Consider the following 25,920-nt stretch of genomic DNA (forward strand, 5'->3'; position numbering starts at 1 on the left):
ACCCGTGACGGCAGCAATCAGCGTCCGTCTGCATTTTGGAGTGGTGAAAAGCCCCCTCCCCTCCCCTCCCCATTTTCACGCCTCTTAAGACTCTTTCATGGGCACAGAGGGGCATATGACATGCTTTGTTATGTAAGGTAGTACCTTAAGTGTTCTGAGGATGCAACATCAAATAATGTGTGTGTAGACAGACAGAGATGGGTGGGGTTCCAATTAGAGCCAACAAAAGGGGGGAAAAGTGAAAGAAAAACAAAAAACAGGGCACTGAAAGTATCTATATAATAGTTGACAGAAATGAACAAACAAAAAGAAAATGTAGTAATTCTCAATGTGAAAATACATACATTTATGAGTGATTTGTTACAAAAAAAAAAGAACACCAAAAACTGGTTTCTATTTGTTGAGCTTATTTTCATGACTTATTTAATTTTTTAATTTTTAAAAGATTTAGCAACATTGTGTGCAATCATGCTAATAAAATGTTTGAAAAATATATTTCTACAAATTTTAACTTCTTATATTAATGATATTTGATTTAGTGATGCTTGTTTTTATATGAATGTTTATATACATCAATATATTGAGTTACCATGAGCCTTCTCGCACAGACTTTCAAAGTGCTCTCATTAACTCTTATAGCAGATGTTTCTGTCTACTTCACTTCCTCTTGAACTGAACTTCTTTATGACCCATTGGATTCATTCATATAAGTGTATTAGCTGCTTATTTCTTTCTTTGAAAAAGAAAAAGACCATGACCACAGCATCTTTGAAGATATTTACTGATCATTCTGAATTTCAGACATACAACATTGTCATTTCCAAACAGTATTTTACACTACACGATTCCCTTTTTTAAACAAAAATAATATTAAGTAGCAGCAAACACAGAATAAATAGACATTTTAACAACAAAGCCAAGAAAACCAGTCCGTTCTTGGTCCTCGATACGCAGGCATGAGTTTTAAAGTCAAAAGGTATCAAAAGTCCATTTCCAAATGCGTTTAATGCAGCACAGTTGACAAGCACACTGTCTTTTCTCAGCAGACAGACTTTTTCAGTTAAACTGAAGCAGGGTTTTTATTTTCTATTTGCATTTTGACTCCTGAATAACGTTCTAGTTAGTGCCACTTCCTCGTTACACTTTCGCTCAGTGTTTATCTGGCACTCGCAGGTACCCCATCATCTGAAGATCCAGACCTCAACGTGCAAGTCTTCAGAAAGCGTCCCGTCTCTCGCTCACCAGCACGAATACGAGAACAGTGGGTATTGGCTCCAGTCCCCTACATTTCCGTGGTGATAGCCGTGATGGACGGCCTGGGTGCTGTATTCGGCGGGTAGGTGGTGATGGGGAGGTGGAGGAGGAGGGTATTGAGTGGACGCAGCCCCGCTCCACTGTCCCAGAGACTGTTCTGTGCTGTAGGGCGTGTAGAGAGGATGGTGGCCCAGCATACCTGGCTTGGCCTGGGCTATGGCCATGTTCAGCACCCCTGCGTAGTCCTGGTGCCCCGCGGAGGGATGTGGCGGGCAGGCAGGCAGGCCCAACTCAGGGGCGGAGGGCTTGCTGGAGGTGTCTTGATCGGGCACGGTGGCAACATCCGGCACTCGGGACTCAAAACTGGAGCGGCTTCCACATCCACTGCTGCTGCCAACACTTGAGGAGGACGGCGAGGGCGACTTGCCATATTCATGAAATCTGTGAAAAGATTGAGAATTTAACATCGAGACACTGACCAAGGGAAAAATAGCTTAGTCTTGTTTGAGGTCATTAGTCTGTACCTGTAAGGCTGGTACGCGTTTTGTCCCGGTACGAGCTGCTCAGAGCTGTAAATGTCCCTAGGGTCCGAGCTCAGAGGGGACTCTGCACGGAGAGCGTGGCCGTTGTCCCGGTCAGACACACCTCTCCATGGGGAGTAGCGCTCGGCCTTCACCTCCGACTCCTTACGGCCCACGTGTTCATCATCAAGACCCTCACATGAGGACTGCTGGATATCTGAGGAGATAAATATCAAGGAGACAATTAAAACAACTATTTGAGAATTTTTAATTAAAAACAAAAACATCTGTACTCGTCAGCTAGGGCAACTAAACCCAGGCTGCTAGTTAAAAGCCTACAAATACTGTACGTACATGAAGATATTAACTGAAATGAAAAGACCATTACCTCGTGGGCTTCCATGTTCTGAATCTTTTGACAAGTTCATCTTCTTTGCAACTCTTTCAGGATCAGCCAGACTTCTATTTGCTCGTCTGTCAAAGGAAAATTGTTAACAATGTAAAACTGTAAACAAAATGTATTGAACTTATTGGAATTCTAAAATATAGAATACATTTTTTAATGATAAGGTTTTAAAAAATACAAATAAAAAAGTTTGGTCTTTATGATTTTATTTTTGAATGGCCTTTTGGCATTTTTAAGTTAGTTTTTAGAGCAACGGGTCATGAAAATAAAAATAACATCAAGATAATCATACCTTTTAGAGTTTGTGCCCTCATCTCTGAATCCTTTGGCGAAGGGGTTGTGGTCGATTTTCAACTTTGTAATCTGTGAGAGAAATCATGTTACCACCAATCTCAGTTCTAATTAATGCCAAAAAAATACCATTATCTTTTCAACTTCGAAATGTATGCATAAGAACATATACATGCTTAACACATCATTATAAGGGTTAAGGTAAGGGGTGATAAGGGGATGTGTCCCCACCCAATTTCAAGAATAGTGGTCAATCAGTGTGTTGCTGTTTATTACATTTTTATAAAACTCTTACCTTTGTGTTCTGGTATGCAGTGACAGCAGTGAAGGATGTCTCGGGGAAGGTAAAGGTTTGGAAGACGCTCCACCGTACGCTGTACAGATCATCAGCCTGGACGATATGGAAACGCGGATGGTAGCGGTGCATAGAGTGAAGGATAATCTGAATCGAAAGGACAGACACTGGTTAAAATCAAAGTCAGATCACTATTAAACAAATGTAGGAATCAGAACAGGCACTTACATGTCCATGTTGGTCCAGGGCATTGTTGGTAAGCTTGAGCTTGAGGAAGGACACGGACTGTTTCATCCAGTGGCTGCCGGGTGCTGGAGAATCAGGGTGAAGGTACGTCCTGTATGGCGGCTGAGGCTCAGACTTACCAGCGACCTCCCACTTGTCCTTGTTCCACTGAGAAAGAAGAAGCATGTCATTAAATAACTGAAGACAGAATAGTGAACTAGAGTTTCTAGAGTGGCCATGACATAAGGTGCAGGGGGTGCTGGGGTGTGAGAGTATGTGTGAACGAGAGTGTGTGTCGGGGCAAAACCCCCCAGTGGGCTCTGTAAAAACAGGAAGAGTTGGGGCTCTTTGATGTTGAGGAGCGCAATCAGTGGTGAGAACGTTCTGGGGAGACACATGTGACAACGCCCCCAACTCTCCAGCCGTTCACGACTGATTCCCAATTCAACAGCTATTCATTTCAATAGGACTCTAATCGTCTAGACTAGCCTGCGACCAGAGCATTCAAATGGATAAGACTTTAATGCTTGTGATATATGAGCATTAGATGAGGTTTTGGTTCTAACCTTATATCTCAGACCATCTTCTGGGACCATGTCCACTAGTAAGATGTACTTCGCATATGGCACCAATCCAGACAAGTTGATTTTGCAGTGTGGAAACATCCTCCTGTAATATAAGCATACAAAAGCAAGTTAAGCTCCAAGAATTGAAGTCTCCGACATACATTTAAGGTCAGTTTATTACAGAGTTGAGCTGATCTAAAACTTGTCGACAGATTAAGTTGTAGCTTGTTCTGTGACAGACCTGCCAGGTTTGGTGATGATCATCTCAGTGCCGATCTCATGGAAGGATCTCCACAGCTCCGGATCCTCCAGAGTCATTCGGATGTTGCCCTGGTGATAGGAATCACCGGCTCCAGCCATGGAAGGTGGAGGAGGGAGACTGAAATTGTGCTTGAGGTCTGAGGAAAGATGGAATATTTGAGATTTTCGGTCAATGGCATTCAATGGAATTTCATTCAGTGCAAAACGAGTTATCATTGAAACCAAGTCTGTAAATAAATGTTGCACACCAAGAATAAGAGCCCTCAAGTTGCATTAGAGTTAAAACAAGTACTCACCTCTGATAGCCTGCATTATTTAGGCTACTCAAAAGATGTCCTCCAGAAGAAAATGAGACGGACCAAAAGATCTGAAGGAGCAGTATCTAGATGTTTCAATTAAAAATACAAGTTCTCCATGAGAACTCAAAGGGCTTGAGTTAATTCCAATGTTAAGTCCAAGAATGAAGGGGTTCAGTGTGTTGTGTCTGTCTTTTGCTTCTGCCACAGATGCAGAGGAGGTGTCCCTCACCTTTAAGTGGGATCTGGATGTGGGTGGGGCTTGGACCCCCATTCCCAGCCTTTGAAGTGACACGGTGATGAGTCAATGTCATGATCTCATTGGCTGATGGGAAGAATCAAAGAGAGTTAGCAGAGCCTTGATAGAGTCCCAACAGGAAAGGGACAAGCAGAGGAAACATGTCTTTATGAACTGCTTAAAGGACTTTTAAGCAAATACGTACAGGCCCAAAGCATACAGGATGGCAAATCAAGCACAAAATTCCCTTCATTAATTCAGCTAATGTGACTTCACCTTCTAATTGCCAGCATTGACCCCTTCACACAAACATAAACTGACACACTCAGTGCTCATGTTTACTAATTCACACACACATATCCATCCACTAATTCTCACTGACGCTACAGACCCCAAGTCCTGATTTTAAGACATATATCATGTCAGACCATGGCAAATAATTTGAAATGCAACTGAAGTTGTCACTAGAGCATGAGGCTCTTGTGAACTTTTTTCTTTTCATATGGTCCAATCTTGGCCTTCACATTGAATTTTAATGGAAATGCTTTCACAACTTTAGGCTTTGGGTTACACACATCTGCAGTGTTAATATTCATCTTACATCAAGAAGAAGCTTACATCATAAGCTTCTTATCATTTTTTTGAAGCCCTGAGAAACACTTTTCTTACCATGAATCAGTATTTGCGATTCAGAGTGGCTAAATGGTTCTTTAAAGATTCAAATATTCTTGATATTGTATTGAAAATATCAGATCTGACTTTTGGTTTTAGGAATCATCTTTTAAAAGAGAGAAAATAAATACAGATGTTTTTTATAGAATTATGAAACTTTAAACATTCTGCTAAGGCATGCTGTAAAATCCTTTTTGGTACTTATTTGAACCTTTGTTTTCAGGGGATTGATTTTACACTCTTAAAAATAAAGTTTCAGAAAGTTTTGGCACCAGCAGTGCCACAGAAGAAACAAAACAACCCTTCAGTGAACAGTTCTTAAAAGAACCATTTTCTCTGTGTGAAGAATATTATAAAGTAATGGAATGGAAACATTCCATGGATGTTAAAGGTTCTTTTTTGAACCATAGATGCCAATAAGGAACCTTTATAGAGAATGTTTGATGACTTTTTGTATGTTTTAATGTTTCAAAAACAAATTGTTTTGAGAGATTTCCAAAATAAATGATGGGATATCAAGAACATGATTGTGACTGAATCATCTCACTGAATGTCTCTGTGAAAGTGCACCACATAAAGTCATTATGGAGTTATGGCAGAAAGCAAACCCTGGGGCAAATCTACAGGTGAGGTTTACCTGAGAATGAGCCTGTGGATGTGTGTGTGGTGGGAGGAAAGGGTTGTGTATTCAGGGTGTCTAGACATGACCATTCCTTGATGGTTAATCTCATTAGGAAGAAATGCTCTCTGAAGGCAGCAGGCTTTCTATTCATGCAGAGATACATAAAGAGAGACAGGAAAAAAGAAAGATGGATCCAAAAGAAATGGGAATGTTTTAGTGGTTCACAGCCTGTTAGCACCACTCACCGCTGCTTTCGGCTTTTTTTTTTTTTTTTTTTTTTTTTTTTTTTTTTTTTTTAGAATAGGGAGAGTTTCCTGAAGATCAGGCATTGTTATGTATCCATAACTATAAATAGTGGAGAGTACTGGAAGTTATGGGGAAATGGGAGAAGTTGAAAGCTTAAAGATTATACAAAGGGGTCAAATAGAGAAAAAATCTGGGATTCTTTCCGATTTAAAAATGAAAAGGTTTTTTTTATTATTTTTTTTTATTAAAGTTACGACAAATAATAAAATCCATGACTTATCATAAATTAGAAATATTAAAGATTCTGCACTATTTCTTGGTTAATTTGTGACACTGATCTTGTGAACTCAACAGAGACTTCACTAAAAATCTAAAATTCTTTCTCATTTAAAAATTCAAGGAAAAGTTTAAGATTTTTTAAATTAAAGTTATGACAAAAAGAAAACTGTTTTTAAAAATATGAAAGATTCTGTGATATTTCTAGGCAGTTTTGTGACATTGACCATGTCCGGTCATAAAAATCCGGGATTCTTTCCCATTTAAAAATGAAAAGAAAGTTTTATGATTCTTAAAATTAAAATGATGATGAATAAGAAAACTTATGACATAAAATGAATTAAAAATATAAAAAATTCTGCAATATGTCTAGGTAAATTTGTAACATTGATCATGTGAATTCAAGTATCTCAACTGCTGCTGCCTTTACAGTGAAAGGGGGACAAACCAAATAAAGATATTTGGAATATTAGTGTTTTAATATTAATATAAGGAAATAAATATTAATACTTGGAAATTAAATGCTGTTTTTCCAGGTAGGACCTTACCTTACATAATTCTTAGCTGATTTCAATCCAAACAGGACCCAGATGGAACACTTTAGGATTGATTCAAAACATATGCAGTTGCTTTAGAGTGTTTTAAAAACAGGAATTGAATGAGACAGAAGCAGAACCAATGACTATTGACTGGTTCTGATGTTTTAGTCATCAGAAAACACAATCCACCGTTTGTTCTGTTTCTCCACCCTGGCATACAGCACTGTTAGCACAACTCTTTCTCATGCTAAACACTAACTCCAGCAAAACACTCTTAATCACCACCATTTCCTACATTTGCAAGAACTCTCAACGGACCGAAGCATTTGAGAACAAATACTGCCATATAAAAGATGATCGCTAAGACCATTCGCATGACGACATAATGTTGTATTGTTGATGCCTACTGTGAATATGTATAGGCGCTGGAAGAGATGGATGTCAGTTGACTCATTTTTCACATATGTAAAATCCATTTTTAATTTATTATACATTAGATGGCATATAAAGAAAGACACATGATAATAATGTTTCTTCCAGTTCATGGAAACATTAATAAATTAGCTATTAATGTATAATAAACGTGTTATAACACATAGTCAGTCTTGAGAGCATTTCTCCCTATTGATCAATGGCAAATGAACCTAAAGCTTGTTTTAACTGTTGTTTTTAGTGGCTGCAGTAAAGAAGATTAAAACACTTGTTCTTAAAGCAGTGGTTAAATCAGAGATGTTTTTTTAATGAGCTAAAAGCCCTCAAAAGCTGGAACTGTATTGATTGGGAATATAAGGTAGTCTAGGAGGATCTGTGTCTTACAGTCTTACACTCAAATTCATCTATACGAAGTAAAGAAGTGCATCGAAAATCCCTCACACCTGGAGATTAACATTGCGAGGCCTAAGCCTGGAGTAAACGGCAGAAGACATTAGCCAAACACACGCTCAGCTATCGTTCCATCATGAAGGTGTGATGGCCAGGTTTCGTTTCCTTCACCTGATACTGGTCAGTATGATTCACACATGGCGCGTGGCTCTCCTCACTCCTCTGAGATTACACACACATTGCTGCAAGACTAACGTATAGTTTCCTAAACGTAATCCACCTGTGACATGCTTATATTAGCACTCGTGCTAATTATCATTATGTATGATCAGAGTGAAACATTTCAGACACTTTACACTAGATTAGGTTTGTCGTTGGTGTAAATGACTCAAGTAACTACAGTATTCAGTAATTAAATTCAATTACATATTTCTGTGAATTTGCACTTCATTCAAGTACTATTGAAATTGAATCATGCACTTTCAACCCAGTTTCATTTTAAAGTCAAAATCATGCTTTTACCTCTTAGAAACCTTTAGATTTCCAAAGTAAAAAGTCCTTTTTGTAGATTATCAAAACTTACAACTTTCCTTGATACAAGCCAATAAATTACGCTAGTTGAGTTTTAATAGCCATCAACAACCATTTCAGTTTAAACTGTTTGGATAGAACAGTCATTTGTACTTGTGAGAACACAGGAACAAATCTGTCACCACAACATTATCATTGATCTAAAGTAATGCGTTTTAAATCATAGACATTGTTTAAGATGGATAAACTTGACTCGTAGTGAACGTGGTTGACAATCAGTCCATAAATAACTACAGTATATTCCACTGTCAAATGACTATAAAATCAGCTGCTTTCAGCTGCTAATTTGTATGAATTTTGTACAATTAGGATCTGCCTCTGGTCCACTGATGGTTAGGTTTAGGGTCAGATCTTCATGCTATATTGACACAGCAAACGTGAGCTGCAAAAGTTCAAACTTTACCTCACTGACTTTTGCTTAACCCTCCAAATGAGTGAAGCGCATCATAAAATGATCCATATCCTCTTTGATCAGGTTAAAACATCATTAATGTGTAACTGAAAACACATGGCTGCTCTTTAGAGGAAATGTATGGTTCCGTGAAGTGTCGTGTCTAAACGTTACAGAGGGCTTCCTACTGTAGACCCCACAGGGATCAAGAGAGTCCCGCTGGGACGTCCCACACTCAAGCTGGGCTTCATGTGTTTGCTCTGGGACTCCAGCAGCTGATCTCAAACCAGTTTGGCTGCTGGTTTTTAGGACGGGTGACAGTTTGGGTGAGAGAGAGAGAAAGAACGAAAGGACGGAAAGGTCAGAAAGGACACACTGGAGGAAATGGCAATGTCATGGCCAAGACCACAACACATGCTTTCTTTCTGCTTATTGCTGCATTTTGGCTCACGAGAACGAAGAAATTGTGTTTTCTTACTACGCCAAGTCAGTCACATAATATCCCAGAGAGGTTTCTTTATCCGAGAGTCGAAGCGTTTCAATTTGCAGGACATTCTGGAAAGAATCAAAGACTGTCACTCGGTCGGATACTCAGCATGTCTTAAATCTCTTCTTCCTCCAACTCTGCTCTGCACTCATCCCGTATCGCAGACACTAAAGTCAGGAGGTGTTAGGCACCTCTGCCATTTGCTGCACCTTGTGTGGACATATCGTCACTCAATAGCTTAACAGCTGCCAATACACAGGCGCTCTGGGCTGGGATCAGACGGCTGTGGGGTCTATAAAGAGCCCCCCGCTATGGGCAGACGAGAAATCTCACACCTTTCACTGCATTAGCTATGCAATCTTCCCTTTTGATGCTCTAACTGGCCACTTTAAGTGCTCAGGTACAGCCGTCAGGGGGGACGACGAGGACGTTAAACTGGATGATTTCTGGATGATAACTGGGGTTTCAAAAAGTGCAGAAATGCAATAAGGCTAGAGTAAATGAATGCCACAATCATACTGAACTGGCATTGCATGCTTTTACAGATTTCCCATAGAGTTTGTTCCATGAATTTCAATGATTTTTTTCACAGTTGTTCTTGCTCACTGGAGAAGGTTCTTTGGTTTTAAAATCATGAATGGCATGCAAAAATGTAGACCTTAAATGCAATTCAAGTAGCTTTGGATAACAACATCTGCCTAATAAATGTAAATATCCAGGATTTTATTTTTATATCTTTAATTTTATATTTCGATAATTTTAAAAAATCTTTAAAAAAAAATATTATTTCTAAAGGAAACATTATTTTAATATTTGTAGTTCCAAAGGTCTATATGTCTGACCAAGTTCAAATACCTACTGTAGTGATATTTTAGTATTATTTATATACTATTATATAGGTATAGTATGTTTTATATATATATATATATATATATATATACTATATATATATATATATATATATATATATAAATAAATAATATAAAAATAAGTAATAAAATATATAAATATAGTATATAAATAATATACTATATTTATATATTTTATTAATAATTTTTTTACACTACAATTCAGCTTTATTATTAGTAGTACTTAAACTTATTTTTAAGTTTTAAGTTGAAGCTTTTTATCCAGTATTTATATTTAATTTTAGTTCAGCTTTATTTCAATTAACAATTTTAGTTTTTTAGTTTTAGATTTTGTTGCTGTTTGTTATTCCAGTATATTTAGCATATGATTAAAATGCCATCAACATGTCAGGACAAGTCTTTGAGTACATTTGAGCATTTACTACAAGAAATAGCCCAAGGCCACTTGGCTCATTCACCTGAACTAAAGGCCAGTTTCCTTACAGCGCTCATCTAAACTGCCTCAACCGATGACCCAACATAACTACAGAACTACATATTGGCCTTAATTTAGATCAAAGTCCAAATATACATTATGACTCATAAGTATTTAGTCAGATGGAGGCCAGCAGATCCACACAGGAGGCAAACAATCACCACCTACCCCCACATCCCTTAAAAAAAAGATCTGACACACATTTGGTCCCATATGTAAGAAAACAAACCCAGAGTGTAGTGTGCCTGACAAAGGGACTAAATGACACATTGGCAGCACTTCATAAGAAACCTCTGGGAGCTGCTAATGGGGCTTAATGGCCTTCCTCGAGTCTGAGGGCTTCACACCAGCCTGGACTCGGCCTTTGACATGGCCTGGCTAAAAGACGGGGTGGTCTTCAGCCCAAGAGGATTACAGGACGACTTTGAGGAGATGGTAAATAATTTCTCATAACTCCCTTTATGGAATAAAGGTCAAAAAGTGGAGGGATTTTATAGAAACTGCATGCATGTGTATACACACGATCATCCATGAATGGGTAACTTGTGGTAATGAAACTAATACATGATGCATATTTTAGAATATCAACATCATGCACTCACAAAATAGGGTGAACTGACTTTAAGTGTACACTAGCATTAGCTCAAAACTCTGATTTAGATTTCATAATGTCTTTGCAATCTCAAAAAATAACCAAACAACAAAGATCAGGTAAAAATGTTGAAAGTTTATTTTTGGTTTTGTGATATCATCAATGCAGCAAGTCAGAAATATCAACCTTCTCAGAAAAAAGCCTGAGGACAGCAATACCCCATAAATCTCCAAAGAGCACAGAAAACCTCCCATCTCTAGAGACCAGAGCATATATCCACTTACATTCTTAACACAAGCATAGTGACAGCATACAAAAGACAACAACAAACAAAATATTATTTTACAAAGAGGAAAAAATAGAAGCATCTCTTTATCTGTTTACAGGTAGTTTTGGTCACACATGCCCAGTGCATCGATACATTTCATCCCTTCAAAGTCTTTTCTACTTATATTGAAAAATTCTGCACTCAAAAAAATACTGGTGGCTATTTATCCGTCTACAAGTAGAAAACGTTCGGTAAAAAACATTCCTCAGTCTAAATTTTTCTTTAGAACAGAACTGGAAATGATCTGGTGGGGAAACACGACCAGCACCACCATGAGCGACGTCCACATACAGACACGTCACGAGAAAATCACCAATGTAATGCTCCAAGAGAAAGCAGTGCTACTCCAAATTGAAACAAAATCCCACAAATCAAGAACATAACCTCAATACAACTAACATTTGGGCACTTCTCTTTGGTTAAAGGGAAAATTTACCCAAAAAGTAAGTTTCTGTCTTCATTTTCTTACTATCTTGTCAATACAAACTCCAAAAGGAGATGTTTGGTAGGATGTTCATGCTGCTCTTTTCCATACAATGAAAGTGAATGGTGACCAAAGGCTCCAAAAAAAGCACCATAAACACATTCCATATGGTTTGTGTGCAATATTTCAAGACTTCAAAGGCATTTAATAGTCTTAATTAAAGAAAAGTCCAAAATGTAATTCATTATTCACTGAAAATCTGTTTGATGTACCATATTGGAATAAACACAAACGTCAATGAGATTTGAGAGCGGCAGCAGAGGAGAAATTAAATTGCTTACATTTCAGTCTGTTCCTCATGCAAAAAAATGCCTTGGAATATGATGCACAAGTTATATGGACTATTTTTTTGTGCTTTTTGTCATTTTTGGACCATGACACCCTCTGGTCTCCGTCCACTTTAATTGTATGGAAAAGAGCGTGAACGTTCCATTAAATTTCTCCTTTTGTGTTCCACAGAAGAAAACAAAAATATGTGTTTGCAACAATATGAGCATAGTAAATGATAAACAAACTGCCGTTTTTGGGTGAACTTCCCATTTAAAGATTATTTTAAAAAGCCAAAAATAAGGGATCAGCACCATTTTTAGGCCTTTGCATCTTATTTCTAAAATTTGTAATTTATACTTCTTGGCATAATCTTGAAAACAAAACATTAAATCAATTCTTCTGTAGCTAGTTCGATCACATTCTTATTTCAATTGTGATATGAATAATAGTCACATCTTCTAAGTGCTGGTGATAAAACTGGCATACTTTACTGTTGTTTATGATCCTCAAATGGAAATGTAATAAAACTACAAATGAAAACACGAAATCATGTCAAAAATGCGAGACAGTAACAGTAACACAACTCAAATGGAACTTGTGGTGGCTTAAATACTCCAAAATGTGATGCATTTGTTTTTACAACCAATAGATCACCAACACAGTAACTGAAATCTTGTGGTGCTGTGAAGAATCATACATTTGTAGAACTCCCCTTTAAAAAGCCAGTAGCTGAAGCATGGACAACCGATCAAACGTGATGCTCCATGCACGCTGTTTGAAAAGAAGTCGAAGCACACGCACAAACACATAAGCAGGAAAACAGAGATACATGTCCTGTACACACGGCTGTAAAAAAAAAAAAAAAAAAAAAAACATCATGTTTGCATGCTGATGTCTCCACATTGGTAACAATCCCATTGAAACTTGGTAGTGATATGAATCATGTTTTTTTTTTTTTTTTACCAAACGTCAAGCACAGTTTACTTCCTCTAAAATCTGTAAACAACACCGTGATGGATTTAATGCCCAGGAAACTCTGAGTGCGTAAACTGCATTACACAAACTGTCAATATTACATAATCCATCCTTTAGGAAATGATTTTGTACTGACTTTTGTACATGATTCCACTGTGTGAGCGTCGGTTTGAGTACAAATGGCACTTTGCAGGATCGTGCACAACAAAAAAACTTAGCAGCAGAGGAGCAAACCAACAGGACACAAGTGCCAGGGTAGGAAAAAGCCCTTTTGATGAAAAACGTGCATTCAGTGGAGAAAACACGCTATTGAAAAACCAGCAACGATTAGCTACAGCTAAACAATTAAATAAGGAGATTTCACTTCCGAGCTCCGCTTGAGAGCAAAGCTTGACCGTTCAAATGTCCATGTAGTCATCTTCTTCATCCGACTCGCTTTCCAGAGAGGATTCCTGACTCGATGTCTCTTGCACCTCTAAAGCAGGCTGAGCGAGAGTGTCTTTCTTCACGTTAGCTGCCGACTGAGAGGACAGGATCACATTCTGATGGGAAAACCAGACAAAGAGAAGGAGCATCTGATGAAATACGGTGTCCCCGGAAATAGTTTAAAATACCACATTCCAAATATGTTTTGAGACACTGTATCTGTATATTGCGAAGGGCTTATCTGCTTTCCTTTGAAATAGGAACGAATATCAGCGACACAAGAACACCAACCTTGAGTTTTTGTTTGGTCTCCTCAGAGATGCTACCCTTCGGGGAGAGCAGGGTGGGCGTGGGGGGCGTGACTGTTATCTCTGGGGGGAATTTAGTGACTGTGGAGGGGATCACCAGTTTGGGCATGTTGGGAGGAATTCTGGACCGGATGCGACTCGCATCTGCCTGCTTTGACTCGTCACTTTCTGGAAACAATCATTGACAATTCATTTTTAGTTTAGATGACTTTATTGTCATTCTAAAAATGTGGGTAATTAAAGTCAAGAATGAATAGGTGTTATATGTATATTTATAATAATATATTAATTAATTACACTAATGTTTAAAAGTTTGAGGTTGGTTTTTGAAAAATCTCATGCTCATAAAGTTGCATTTATTTGATCACAAATACAGTAAAAACAGCAATAGTGTGAAATTCTATTACAATTTAAAATAACTGGTTTCTATTTGAATATATATATATTCAAATGTAGTTTATTCCTGTAATGCAAAGCATCAGTTCTCCAGTGTTCAGTGCCACATGATCCTTCAGAGATCGGTATAAAATGCTGATGTGCTGCTCAAAAACATTTCTTATTATTCTCAATGCTGATAACAGTTGTGCTGCTTTATATTTTTATTCACAAGAGCAGCATTTTGTAACACTATAAAAGTTTTTATAGCTGTCACTTTTGAACAAGTTGATGCATCCTTGCAGGATAAAATATCAGCTGTTTTAAAACCTCTCAGTGGTGAGCAGACGTTACCTGTGCTGGTGTGTGTTGAGCAGGACGGGGGCTCGTGAGCGGCCCACTCCTGTGTGCTGGGAATCTGAGAGACGGTGGCCATCTTCATCTGCTGGCACAGATGGGACTCCTGCTGGCGGTACAGCAGACCCTCAGTAACCGGCTCCTCTCGGTCCTCTGCAGACACAAACACACAGAGACACGTGCCATTAATAAACAGATCATTCAGACCCAACATCAACTGAATTCTGTATTAATGCATCAAATACATAATGCATATTAGTGTTATTTCAGTTTTTATATACTATTACAGCATTTATTAGTATTTTGAATTAACACTTGTTTTTAAATTTGCAGTTCAGTTTGATTAAATTTGTTCTTTGCTTTTTACATTTTTTTTATATTTCCATTTAGCTTAATATTTCAGTTTTATTTATTTTCGTTTTTCGCTTAAATTTCTTTCAGTTAGTTGCAAATTAAATTTTTAATGTTTATCCATTTTCTAATAACTATATTTTATTTATTAAGCTTTTTTCTGATGAGTTATTGACTTTAATATCTGCATTTATTTTTCAGTCTTCACTAAAGTGTTGGAATAAAATGTGTCCACTGACTGTAAACAATAATACAGAGCCTATAATCTAAGTATGTTTAGGATGACTGCGCATGTTAATGTCATTTGACATAACTGCTCATGAGGTAAATTAATTTTTGACGAGGTTTAATATGGTGCAAACTGTGACTGCATTTCAAAGACTGAGCTGACCGACACAAATGTGTTTATGTAGCAGTGCATGCACTTTCATTTGGCCTCAAGGACACACACAGAGCCTTTCTGCTGTATACATGCACACTTAAAACACAATCATGTACTTGGGCGCTTCATCCCTGTTTCCTTAGCAACGAAGTATGAAGCAAAGAACACATCTGCCTAAACGAGACGCAGCGAACAGTCTTTCTGCGTGTGTATCATAGAGGAAGAAATGAGACAGACTCAACAAGCTGTATTAGTAATGAGAGTTTTGTTGAAGTAAGAAGCTGCATGTTGATCCTTAGCATGCAGTGGTTACATAAAGTATAAATCATAAACAGAATGTTTAATTTCACGAACAAACACGCCCTCTGCTGGACACATGTGGAAACCGTCAAAGCCAAAGCAGCATCTACTAAAACGGGTGTGTTCGAATTCAAAATAATAAACTACCATACTACTTTTATTTAGTATGCAGTGTACTGCGCATAGCCTGCAACTTTTCAGTATGCAAACTATACCTACATGACCTGCTACCCTTTGCCAAAATGTCTAGTATACAACAGAGCAAACTTCATGGAATAATGTATCCCACAATGCAATGCACTCAACTCGACCTTTCAAGTGTGATTAATTACCGTTTTTTTTTTATTATTCTTTGATGTATGATATATTCATATTCTCTTTCTATGATTAGTCTACAAAATTGAAATAAAAATGCAGAATAACCATGTTTACCAAAGGTTTGGGGTCAGTAAAGTAATTTTTTTGGAAAAAGCCTCCAAGCTGCATTTATTTGATTAGAAATACAGTACAATCAGTAATACTGTGAAATATCATTACAAATTAAATTAATTTGTAATGATTTATTAATGATCTATTTTAAAATATAATTTATTTCTGTGATCTATAATTTCCAGCATCATTACTCCAGTCTTCAGTGTCACATGATCCTTCAGAAATCATTCTAATATGCTGTTTTGACGCCCAAGAAACATATCATAACATCATCAGTGTTCAAAACAGTTGTGTTGCTTAATATTTTTGTGGAAACCCTGATAGATTATTATTTTTTTCAGGGTTCTTTGATGAACAGAAAGTTTAAAAGATTGATTTGAAATAAAATTCTAAAAGCTCTCACTGTTACTTTTGGTCAATTTAATGCACCCTTGTCGAATAAAATAATTAATTTCTTCCACTGATAATAACTGGACAGCTGATAAGTGCACTAATTTAAACCTGTACACTCACTAAGTCATGCTGTACTAGCAAGTATACGAATTATATATTGCACAGTATGCAGTGAATAGTATGCTACGTAGTATGCTAAGCAGATTTATTTAGGAGTCACTTTCAAAATGATTTCAGTAATTTAAAAGCAAACAAGAAAGCCTTTATGTCGTACCTGTGTGAGGCAAGAAGGCCATGCTTGCTATTGGCTGGCAAGGCGTCTTTCTCTGTTGTGATTGGTCGGGTTGGCTGGAGGGCGGGCAGTAGATCTGTGTTGGAGTGCTGTGTGTCTGCGGCTGTACGAGAAGCGGTCGAGGGGTCTTGTTCAGCTTGGCCTCCCCGTCCTGCGCTGGTGCTGGATATGTTTGAGTGTGGAGGCACGGGGTGGAGAACGATGCTGGGAAGAAGAAGTCTCGCTGGTCTTTACTAAACTTGGGAGTGCTGGGTGCATCACTGGAGCTCTGAGAGACAGATGGGACAGAAAACAGTGCCATGAGCTGACATCATCTCTTTCGATACTTAAATGGAGCCAAAGAAAAAGTGAGAGCAAGTGAGTAACAGTAAGAGAAACAAAGATTGAAATAAGGTGATGACCTTCTTGCACAACTTATTATAAACAACCATTATGAAATAACAGTTTTCTGTTTAAATATATTTTAAAATGTCATTTATTTCTGTGATGTAAAGCTGAATTTTCAGCATCATTACTGCAGTCTTCAGTGTCACATGATCCTTCAGGAATCAGTCTAATATGCTGATTAGCTGCTCAAGAAACATTTCTGATTATTATCTGTGAAACTGTGATACCTTTTTTTCAGGATTCTTTGGTAAATAAAAAACAAAACGGCATTTCTTTGAAATAAAAATCTTTTGAAACATTATAAAAGTATTTAGTGTCACATTAGAAGCATTTACTCTCACAACTTGCAAAAATGCTGAATAAAAAAAATTAATTTCTTTTAAAAAAATGTTTGTACTGGCCCCCAAACTTTTAAACGGTACTGAATTTCTGAGATGCTAACTTGTTAAATTATAAACATGTAATGAGGTCATGCTGTTGCATACTGCAGTTTTAAATAAACTATTATAAACCAAATAACATTCAACAAGCGGCATTTTAACTTGTAGAATTAGTACAACAGCAATACAGCCACTAAAACAGCCAATCAACGAGCAGGAAACACACTTGTTGAGCAAATAACCAATCAAAAGCTCATGCAACAAACTTAAACATCCAATCAGCTGCATCTGTGAGGCCTACCTGTGAACTAGGGTTTCGTTTTGCCCTGCCAAGGTCCCTCTCTCAAGATGGACGATTCAGTAGATGCTCGGCAGAAAAAGCAAGCGAACGGGCAAACACACTAAACAGCTCTGGGTCCTGTGTGTGTGAGAAGCACTCAGGGACACGCTCACGGCTCCACAAACAAACTACACCACAACAGAACCAGCTGTTGCCATAGCAACAAAGCCAAACCGCAGCCAATAGCTGATCAAACGACCGCGCACTCTCTCTTTCCGCAGAGCCTCGCTCCGTCTCTCTCAGAAGTGTTGGGCCGGTGCAGAACACATCTTGGTTCTGTGCACCAATGTTCAGTAAAACTTCTAGTAGGAAGGATGGAAGCTTATGAAGCTGCAGCACATGATAAAAGAAAGAACTAAACTTTTCTTCATAAGAATATATGAGTGGTGCTTGTATGTGTGAAATTAGAACAAAAAAAGGTTGCTAAGGTGATCTGGGTGGTTGCTAGGGCGTTTTAAGATGGTAATACTGGCAATACTTGCTGGCAAACACTTCTTTTCATTATAAAAAATGCTACAACGCAATCATGTATTCTGCCATATTACAGCTTTAATCAGGATAAAACCGTATATTAGAAGCTAACATAAGCAGTAGCATTTACAAATAACAGCGCATCTAAAAGTGTGAGACAACAACAAACAAAGAAACATACCAATCTGAAACATCCTGTGTGAGCCGTGCTTGCACAGGTTCTGTGTGATCCTCTAATATTCTCTGGGTCTCAATCGGGCTCAAATTGATAAGCAATATTGACGACGCCATTGTTTACAATTCAACACCGGAGCACATGCTGCTGAGGTGAGAGGAGTGATGTTTCTGGACGTCACCAGGCAGTTTAGCGAATCACAACACACTGGGCCAGCTAACCAAACTGAGCCCATTGCTTATTTCTGAGCGAGGGGTTTTATAAAACCAGGAAATCATCCGAGCATTCAAAGGAGCAGGGACAGAGGTGTAGAATAAAGGTAAATTATGTGCAAAATAATATTTTATTTTTTATTTTTAAACGAAGCATTAACACATGTTAGACAGTCTAGAGAAAAAGCAGTCAACCACCACTTTAGGAACAATAACTACATTAGCATCATACTAGAGGTGGGCGATATACTGGTATACATGATTAACTGGTAGAAATTAGTTTAAAAGATTTTCGACTATTATCTCCATCACGGTTACACACTCACGTGACGTCGCTGTGCTACGTGGTCATGAAAACTTATCGTTTGCAGGTGTTTTTAAGCATTGCGGATTAAAATCAAGTGATTTTAAGCTGTTGAAGCGCAATCAGCAGTGAAAGAGAAGACTGAAAGACAGAGACTGTTTCTGGGCGCTGTCAGAGAGGTGCACACAAGTGAAGACGGTGCTCATGGAGAGTTATTGTTTGCTACGTTATAGGCCTTGAACGGTTAAGTACACACACTTGTATGTCAAAATGCCCGTCTTTGCAATTATTAAATAATTTAGGGCTTAACTGAAAGCAAATGGCTGAGAAAGAAAACGTGTAACAATATATTAGATCCGGGCAGCTCTTAAAGTGACAGCAGTCTAATGTTCCTACTGTCTGTCATTCATGTTAAACAAAACAACAAAAGAGAGAAAATCTCTCACTGCTCTAGACTAAATCACTTTTATAACTTTAATAAGAAGAAATATATATTTAATTTACACAGTGAAGAATATGCATTGTTTTTATACATTTGATTACTTTATATAATGTATGTAGCATTTTTTTATCTACTGTAGCTTTTTGTCCTATTGTTTGTAATTAGTTTCTTATTTATTTACTTGTCTGTTTAATTGTCTTCAGTGAGCTTGTTTTTATTTATTTATTTTTATTTATTTTTTTAATTTAGCCTAGTATTAGCTTTTTTTGCGATATTGTCACTGGTGACAAGAATGCTGAAATTTCTATGGTATCAAAAATGTTGATATCATAAAGACCTTATTAAAAGGTCTTAACGTGAAATAAAACTACTCATATCGTGATTTAACGTCATAAAGGCCTTTAGATTACACTGACAAAATTTGGTGTTGATCTGTTGAAATCTCTAGGAGGAGTTCGCTTAAATACAACGCCTGAAAATGGCAAAAACGGCACAAAACTTGCCAAGAAAATAAAAAATAACAGACTTTCAGTTGGGTTTCGGACTTCATACCAGGGGGACTTTTTTGTAGGTACTGGTGTGTTACATGTGTCTACCGAATTTCATACATGAAACATAGCTTGAGGGGCACTTTGTCGAAATATTATAGGTCGCGCTATTGAGCCACTTAGCCACACCCACTTCTGAAACCCATATCAGATGTAAATTTTCGCCCCTTCTGGCACATGTGCAAAGTTTCATTAGTTTTCTAGAATGTTTAGGCCCTCAAAAATGCGATGGATTTTGGAAAAGAAGAAGAATAATAATAAACTGACCAATTCCAATAGTTAAAACTTTATAGGTACAGTTATTGCCCTTGGTGCGAATGAGCCTTAACTCCAAGGTATAACAACACTCAAAGAGTAGTTTATTCCATTATTAGTTAACTAAATGCATCATAATACGTCTAAAATAAGCAGCCATAAACTTAGAGTCAGACTTAGAAAAGAGAAAATAACTGGTACACAATGTTTCCCATCTGAGATATCTGGCCAAGCCCACAACCCTGACATTATTTATTAAAAATAAACAAAGATTCATCTCTCAGTCACAATATCTGATCCAATGTCAACATGGTGACAAGCATCTGTTCTCAACCTGCACATTTTGACCACAAGGGGGCCAAATGGTCACACTAAAGCAGAGGCTAGTCTTCAAACAGTGCTAATGGAGAGAGGTGTAGATATGAAGGAATTCGTTTTCATTTAATGGTAGGGTTCAGTTATGCATGTGTAGAGTTATGCGGCATGGAGCGCAGGAGGTGCGTTGGCACAATCCTGTTACTATGGAAACGCTCCTGCTAGGTAACATAGAAGTAGCACAAACCCACGTGTCCGGCCATGTGCGCTTATGTACATGAGTATGTGTGCTTAAATACGGATTAACATACTGTACAGAAAAGCATATTAGACAACAACAGTGGTATGCCAATGAGGATGTGTGTCAATTTTTATTTTAGTACACAGAAATGTGACAGTGACCTGCAATTTGCATAAGAGGCTGATTTTTGTAATTGCAAGTAAACAGACTGTTGGCAAGCCGGCTGATCATCTGATACAGTAATTATGTAATCATATAAACGCATAGCCAAATATTAAGTAAATTGCCCTTAAAATATTTATTTATCATGATATCCAACGTTTCCTTCTAACCATAGTTATTGTTCATAATAAAACAGTAGTAACAATTTAAACAAAACAGCAGAATGACTCAGAAAGAAGTGTTTGATCCCACACTATTGTGATGTTTATAGTAGTAACAATAACTGTAGCGACTAGCTTTTTAGTGGTGTTAGTTCGACACACAATGCTAGGGTGTTGTAGCTGGTTTCCAGAGCATTGCTATTTCATTGCTAAGATCCTCAATGTTCTTTAGCACATTATTATGTGGTTGCTAAGACAATTCTAGTCTATAGATAGGACTCCGACCTTCAGTATGAGCAATAGTAATAGCATGTGGTCGGCTAAGGACAAACAAAAGGACTATACAATAATAATAATAATAATACTTTAATCATTTGAATAAAACATTTAAAATTATTATTATCTTTATTATTAATGTAAAAACAATTTTTAAATAAACATTGTATAATATATATAATATTTAAATAATATAAAAACATTGTTTTAATAATAATAATATATCAATAATATCTTATTTTAAAATTGTACTAACAAAATTGGGGAGATTGTTCACTCCGAACCATGCAGCGTCCAGTTATCAAGTTTCACCAATTTGTACTCACATCTGCTGCTTTGCGATTGTTAATTTTGGACAGTGGCTGAGATTGTAAAGGTGTTCCGCGCACACAGTCACTAGATGGCGCTGCTTATGCTTTGCTATTGGAAGCTATGGGATCCACGTATGAAATGCATTTTAAATGTATTTGAAAGTGCAGCATTTTTCCCTCCAATTGCACAGTTCACATGGGTAATGCTTTAGGTTGGTATATGTTTGTAAAATTCATTTGCTGTTTACAGTGAGTTTTCATTTCCCTGTGCACAGGACAAAACACATTCACCTGTACATTATGAAAAAAGCACCACACAGTCGTATGCACAGTCCACACAAGGGAGTTGCAAAAGTGAAATATATTTCCTCTCTATTTGCGCTTTATCCTGCACTCTAAAAGCCACATGATGTCTCAAATGACAACAAACAGCAAACAAAATCATTCATAACATCTCAAAACAACAGCAGCCTTAAATGACAACTCTAATTTCACAGCACCTGCAGATGGAGAGAGAGAGAGTGACTCTTTATAGTCAGTAAGCAGCAGACAGCACAAAGAGACAGCAACCCACTGACAGCAAGTTAATGAACTCCAAACACGTTAATGGACCTTCAGCAATTACAGCAAATGAGGAATTACAGAGGTTTAAAAGCTGCTGGATGCTGCACATGGAGCGACAGGCTTTATAACGAGAGGGTGTTGGAGTCTAGTGGTTAACAACTAACCACAGAGGTTAAAGTGCTGAGTTTATTCACCCTCATGTCATTCCGAACCTGTATGAGGCTCAGCATCAAAACATGTCTCCATATTTTGATACAGTTAGGGTTAGATATGGACAAACTGGCATCGCCATTTCCGATTCTAAACAGCTGATAGAAAATGCACACAACATGAATGCTGAAATATTGTCAAGCAGAATGATTCTTAGGTTTGTGCACGGTCATCCCCAATATCAGATGAGGATTTATCAGTAACATTTTATATCAGGAACAGTATTTTAGTACAACTCGTGCCTCAGTAAAAAAGGGTCTAGCGATATCCCAGGTTCACGCTGTTCTTTTCCATTCAATGAGTTGAGGACTATGGAAGCCATTTCTGCCACTGAAAAAAAGAAAAAAGGTAACTGCAAGTTTTTCTCTCACAAATCTGACTTTTTTTCTCAGAATTGTGTAATACAAACTCTCAATTCAGATTTTTTTCTCAGAATTTGTAATATAAAATTATGTAATATAAAAAATGTATGAGTTATTAAGTAACAATTGCAAGAAAACCTCGCAATTATGACTTCTTTCTTGTAAATGTAAGTTTATATCTCAATTCTGAGAATAAAAGTCAGAATTGCAAGATATAAACTCGCAATTACAAGTTATAAAGCCCAATTCTGAGGAGGGAAAAAGACTGACATGTTTTTAGAATTGCGAGTTTATATCTCGGAATTCTGAGAATAAAGTAAAAATTGTGAGATATAAACTTGCAATTATGTGTTATAAAGTCAATTTCAAGATATAAACAAGTTTGCATCATGCACTTCTGAGAAAAAAAATAAATCAAAATGGCAAGATAAAAAGTTGCAATTACCTTTTTTTTTTTCATTCTGTGGCAGAAATGGGCTTCTATAAAGGATTAATGTCAGGCTCAAAAAAGTGCCACAGAAATATTCCATACAAGTGAATTAAACTACAAGGTGACAGAAAATTCTATAAATAATCAATGGTGTTGTTGAGCAAGATGTGACATAACATTTTTAATATAAATTTCATGCCATATTTACAACACCTTGAAAATTGTATGAAAAAACTATAAAAAAAGAAGAAAAAAAAGAATAATTTAATACTTTTATTCAGCAAAGATGTATTCTGTATATAACAAAACAAATGTAATTTCCCACTGTTTCTTAAATTGTCGTTTTTTCCACTAACCTTATTAAATGTCATCTTTCACATCAAATTCGTACATTGTTTCAATTAATTCAGTTAGAATAATAATAAACTGTAGAGCTGTTACCATTAAAATGAAATCAGTATCAACAAACTCCATCTTTTCACTGCAGGAAACAGCCTCATCTGGCACGACATAAATACATAATCAATCGCTGTAAGTGTGACATCGAAACAGACCGGCTCGAAAACGGCAGACTGACCGGATGGTCACTGGTACAAGCCGATCATGCAGAAAAAAACATCTAATTCTGGTCCCTGGCCGGTCAATCAGTGCTTCTTTAATAAGAAATGTTATAAGAATGGCTTCTAAAGGATCATGTGACACTGAAGACTGGATTAATGATGCTGAAAATTAAGCTTTGATCACACCAATAAATTACATTTTAAAACTTCTGAATGGAAGTGAATGGTTATGAGATTTTCAGCAAATAATGACTCATGCACATTTTCAATATAGTGCATGAGTTGTACAGACAACTATTATTGTGCTTTTCGTCATTTTTTTAACACATGGGTTTAGAATGACACAAGGGTGAGTAAATGACGGCAGGGGAATATGCCAGTAATAAATGCACTGCAAGTCACTTAGGATAAAATTGTCAGTCAGATGACTGAGTAATCAGTAAAGAAAAAAAGAAAAAGAGCTTAAACAGCCTCAAATGGGATATCTCAGGGAAAACCTCTGAAATGACACAAGTGTGTTATGATTGTGCAGTGACTGAATTCGGTCAGGTTTGTTAGTGCTCTGCAGTATATCACATACACTGAAGCATTTGAGATGAGCACCCCCCACCCACTCATTCTCTCTCAAACCAATGCATGTACCCACACTTCCCACCGACAGGCGCATTTCCTGTTTCATCGCTTGCTTCAGAGCAAGATGACTTCCGAGGTAAACAACAAAGACGGGAGACCTGTTGAATAAACAAACCGCCTCAAACAGTCTGAGGAAAGAAGATGAGCTCAATTTTAGTGATTCTTCACTAATGCTGAGAGCAGGTCAGAGAGTATATCTTCGTCTTATTGAGTCAGTGCTGCTGTGAGTGACTGAGAAATCTGAGGCAATTCACAGAGAGAATCAAGAGAGCTGTCTTCAAGATTTTCAAGATTCATTCAGTCTAAGGCCGTTTACACAACAACGTTTTCAGCCAAAAACTGGAAATTTTCTATGCATTTTGCCTGTACGTTTACATGACAATGGCGTTTTGGGGACTGAAAATGCATTATTTTTGAAAATGGATTTCAAAGTGCAAAGTTTTTGAAAATGCTACCGTTATCGTTTCCTTGTACGCAACCAAAACGGGAATCTTTGAAAACAGTGACGTCTTGCACATGCGTAGTACATGTTAGGTATGTAGACATGCACAGTACTTGTCTATTTTAAAGGCAAGCGCGAACAAACATACACAACAATGGTGGAGTACATGGTACTGTTGTTGCTGCTCGAGAGTTTGATAACGCTTCTTCAGCAAAGTATGGATTACTTCACCAATATTACAACCAACAGTGGAGACGCATCATATACAACATATAATCGTCACTTCCCTACAGGTACTGTTTACTAACAAGGTGACAGCGCAAACTACTGGCCCGGCTACATAACACAGCGTTTTTGTCTGTTTTCACGGATGTGTGTAAACGTGAATTGCTTTAAAAACATTGTCGTGTATATGTGAAACTTTCAAATTGGGATAAATAGCCCTGATATTATCTTACAACACCAGCCTAATCATATTGACGCAGATGAAAAATAGCAGCGTTATACAGCACATCCCCAGCTGCAGTGGTGTTTTACACGCTAATAGTGGACCAACATGGTCGACCTGTCGGTTATCAGACAGAAAACATTGTAGTAATGGTGCATTAGAGCAAAGTAAGCAGCAGAGGAGATAAACAGATAGCAAGAGAGTGACAGAGATGTGAAATGAAAGCGATTGAATTGGGGGAAGAGGTGGAGGGGGGCTGGTTGAGTGGGTGAGAGATGCAGAGAGTAAATGAGAGAGAGATGAGACACACAGCAGGACCTCTTATATGTTTTGCCCAGGCTAGTTACAGCACACTAATGAATGGCTAATGAAAAGCAGGAGCGTATGAGAGCTGAACATCAGGCAGATCCGTATGCGTGTCTCTCCAAAGGAAACCCAGTCAACATCAATCCTGTCACACACTCTGGGGATGTTTGGAATGCCATACATGTATGATGATGCACCCTGATAGCCTCAGAAATACTACAGTTACAATTATTGTTACCACAATCAAACTGTGCATACAAAAGTTTTTTGACAAAAGTAATTTGACATAAAAAAGTTTTTGTTTTTTAAAGTCTGTTATGCTCACCAAGGACGCATTTAATTGATCAAAAATAAATGTTAAAACTGCATTATTGTGA

At 37.4% G+C, this 25,920-nt stretch overlaps 2 protein-coding genes across 5 annotated transcripts in view; both read right to left on the bottom strand.

The window, feature by feature from the left end:
- Nucleotides 1-765: 765 nt before the first annotated feature.
- LOC109113455 (T-box-containing protein TBX6L-like) lies at nucleotides 766-4,346 on the bottom strand. The gene is made up of 9 exons (XM_019126251.2): nucleotides 4,116-4,346; nucleotides 3,800-3,956; nucleotides 3,559-3,661; nucleotides 2,996-3,160; nucleotides 2,768-2,914; nucleotides 2,474-2,544; nucleotides 2,164-2,249; nucleotides 1,779-1,992; nucleotides 766-1,695 (listed from the first exon to the last, which is right to left on the bottom strand). Exons 1-9 carry the CDS (start codon nucleotides 4,129-4,131, stop codon nucleotides 1,239-1,241), a joined length of 1,416 nt encoding a protein of 471 aa, XP_018981796.1. The 5' UTR covers nucleotides 4,132-4,346; the 3' UTR covers nucleotides 766-1,238.
- Nucleotides 4,347-11,048: 6,702 nt separating this feature from the next.
- Nucleotides 11,049-25,920, bottom strand: part of LOC109087811 (calcineurin-binding protein cabin-1) — a 91,413-nt gene continuing 76,541 nt past the window's right edge. For all 4 annotated transcript variants that reach the window (XM_042730214.1, XM_042730212.1, XM_042730215.1 and 1 more), the window contains 4 exons: nucleotides 16,591-16,876; nucleotides 14,456-14,611; nucleotides 13,710-13,894; nucleotides 11,049-13,534 (listed from right to left, as the gene is read on the bottom strand). In XM_042730214.1, coding sequence (XP_042586148.1) covers nucleotides 13,391-13,534; nucleotides 13,710-13,894; nucleotides 14,456-14,611; nucleotides 16,591-16,876 — 771 coding nt within the window. In that variant the 3' untranslated portion in view covers nucleotides 11,049-13,390. The remainder of the gene's footprint in view (nucleotides 13,535-13,709; nucleotides 13,895-14,455; nucleotides 14,612-16,590; nucleotides 16,877-25,920) is intronic.

This window comes from Cyprinus carpio, chromosome B8 (assembly GCF_018340385.1).
Source record: "Cyprinus carpio isolate SPL01 chromosome B8, ASM1834038v1, whole genome shotgun sequence".
NCBI classification, from domain to species: domain Eukaryota; kingdom Metazoa; phylum Chordata; class Actinopteri; order Cypriniformes; family Cyprinidae; genus Cyprinus; species Cyprinus carpio.

What these genes read in the sequence shown, in the direction of transcription:
- LOC109113455 (XM_019126251.2), bottom strand. An exon ending in CTGCATACCAGAACACAAAG is followed by an intron (nt 2,545 to 2,767) that starts GTAAGAGTTTTA and finishes TTTCTCTCACAG; the next exon opens with ATTACAAAGTTGAAAATCGA. An exon ending in AGAACATGGAAGCCCACGAG is followed by an intron (nt 1,993 to 2,163) that starts GTAATGGTCTTT and finishes TTATCTCCTCAG; the next exon opens with ATATCCAGCAGTCCTCATGT.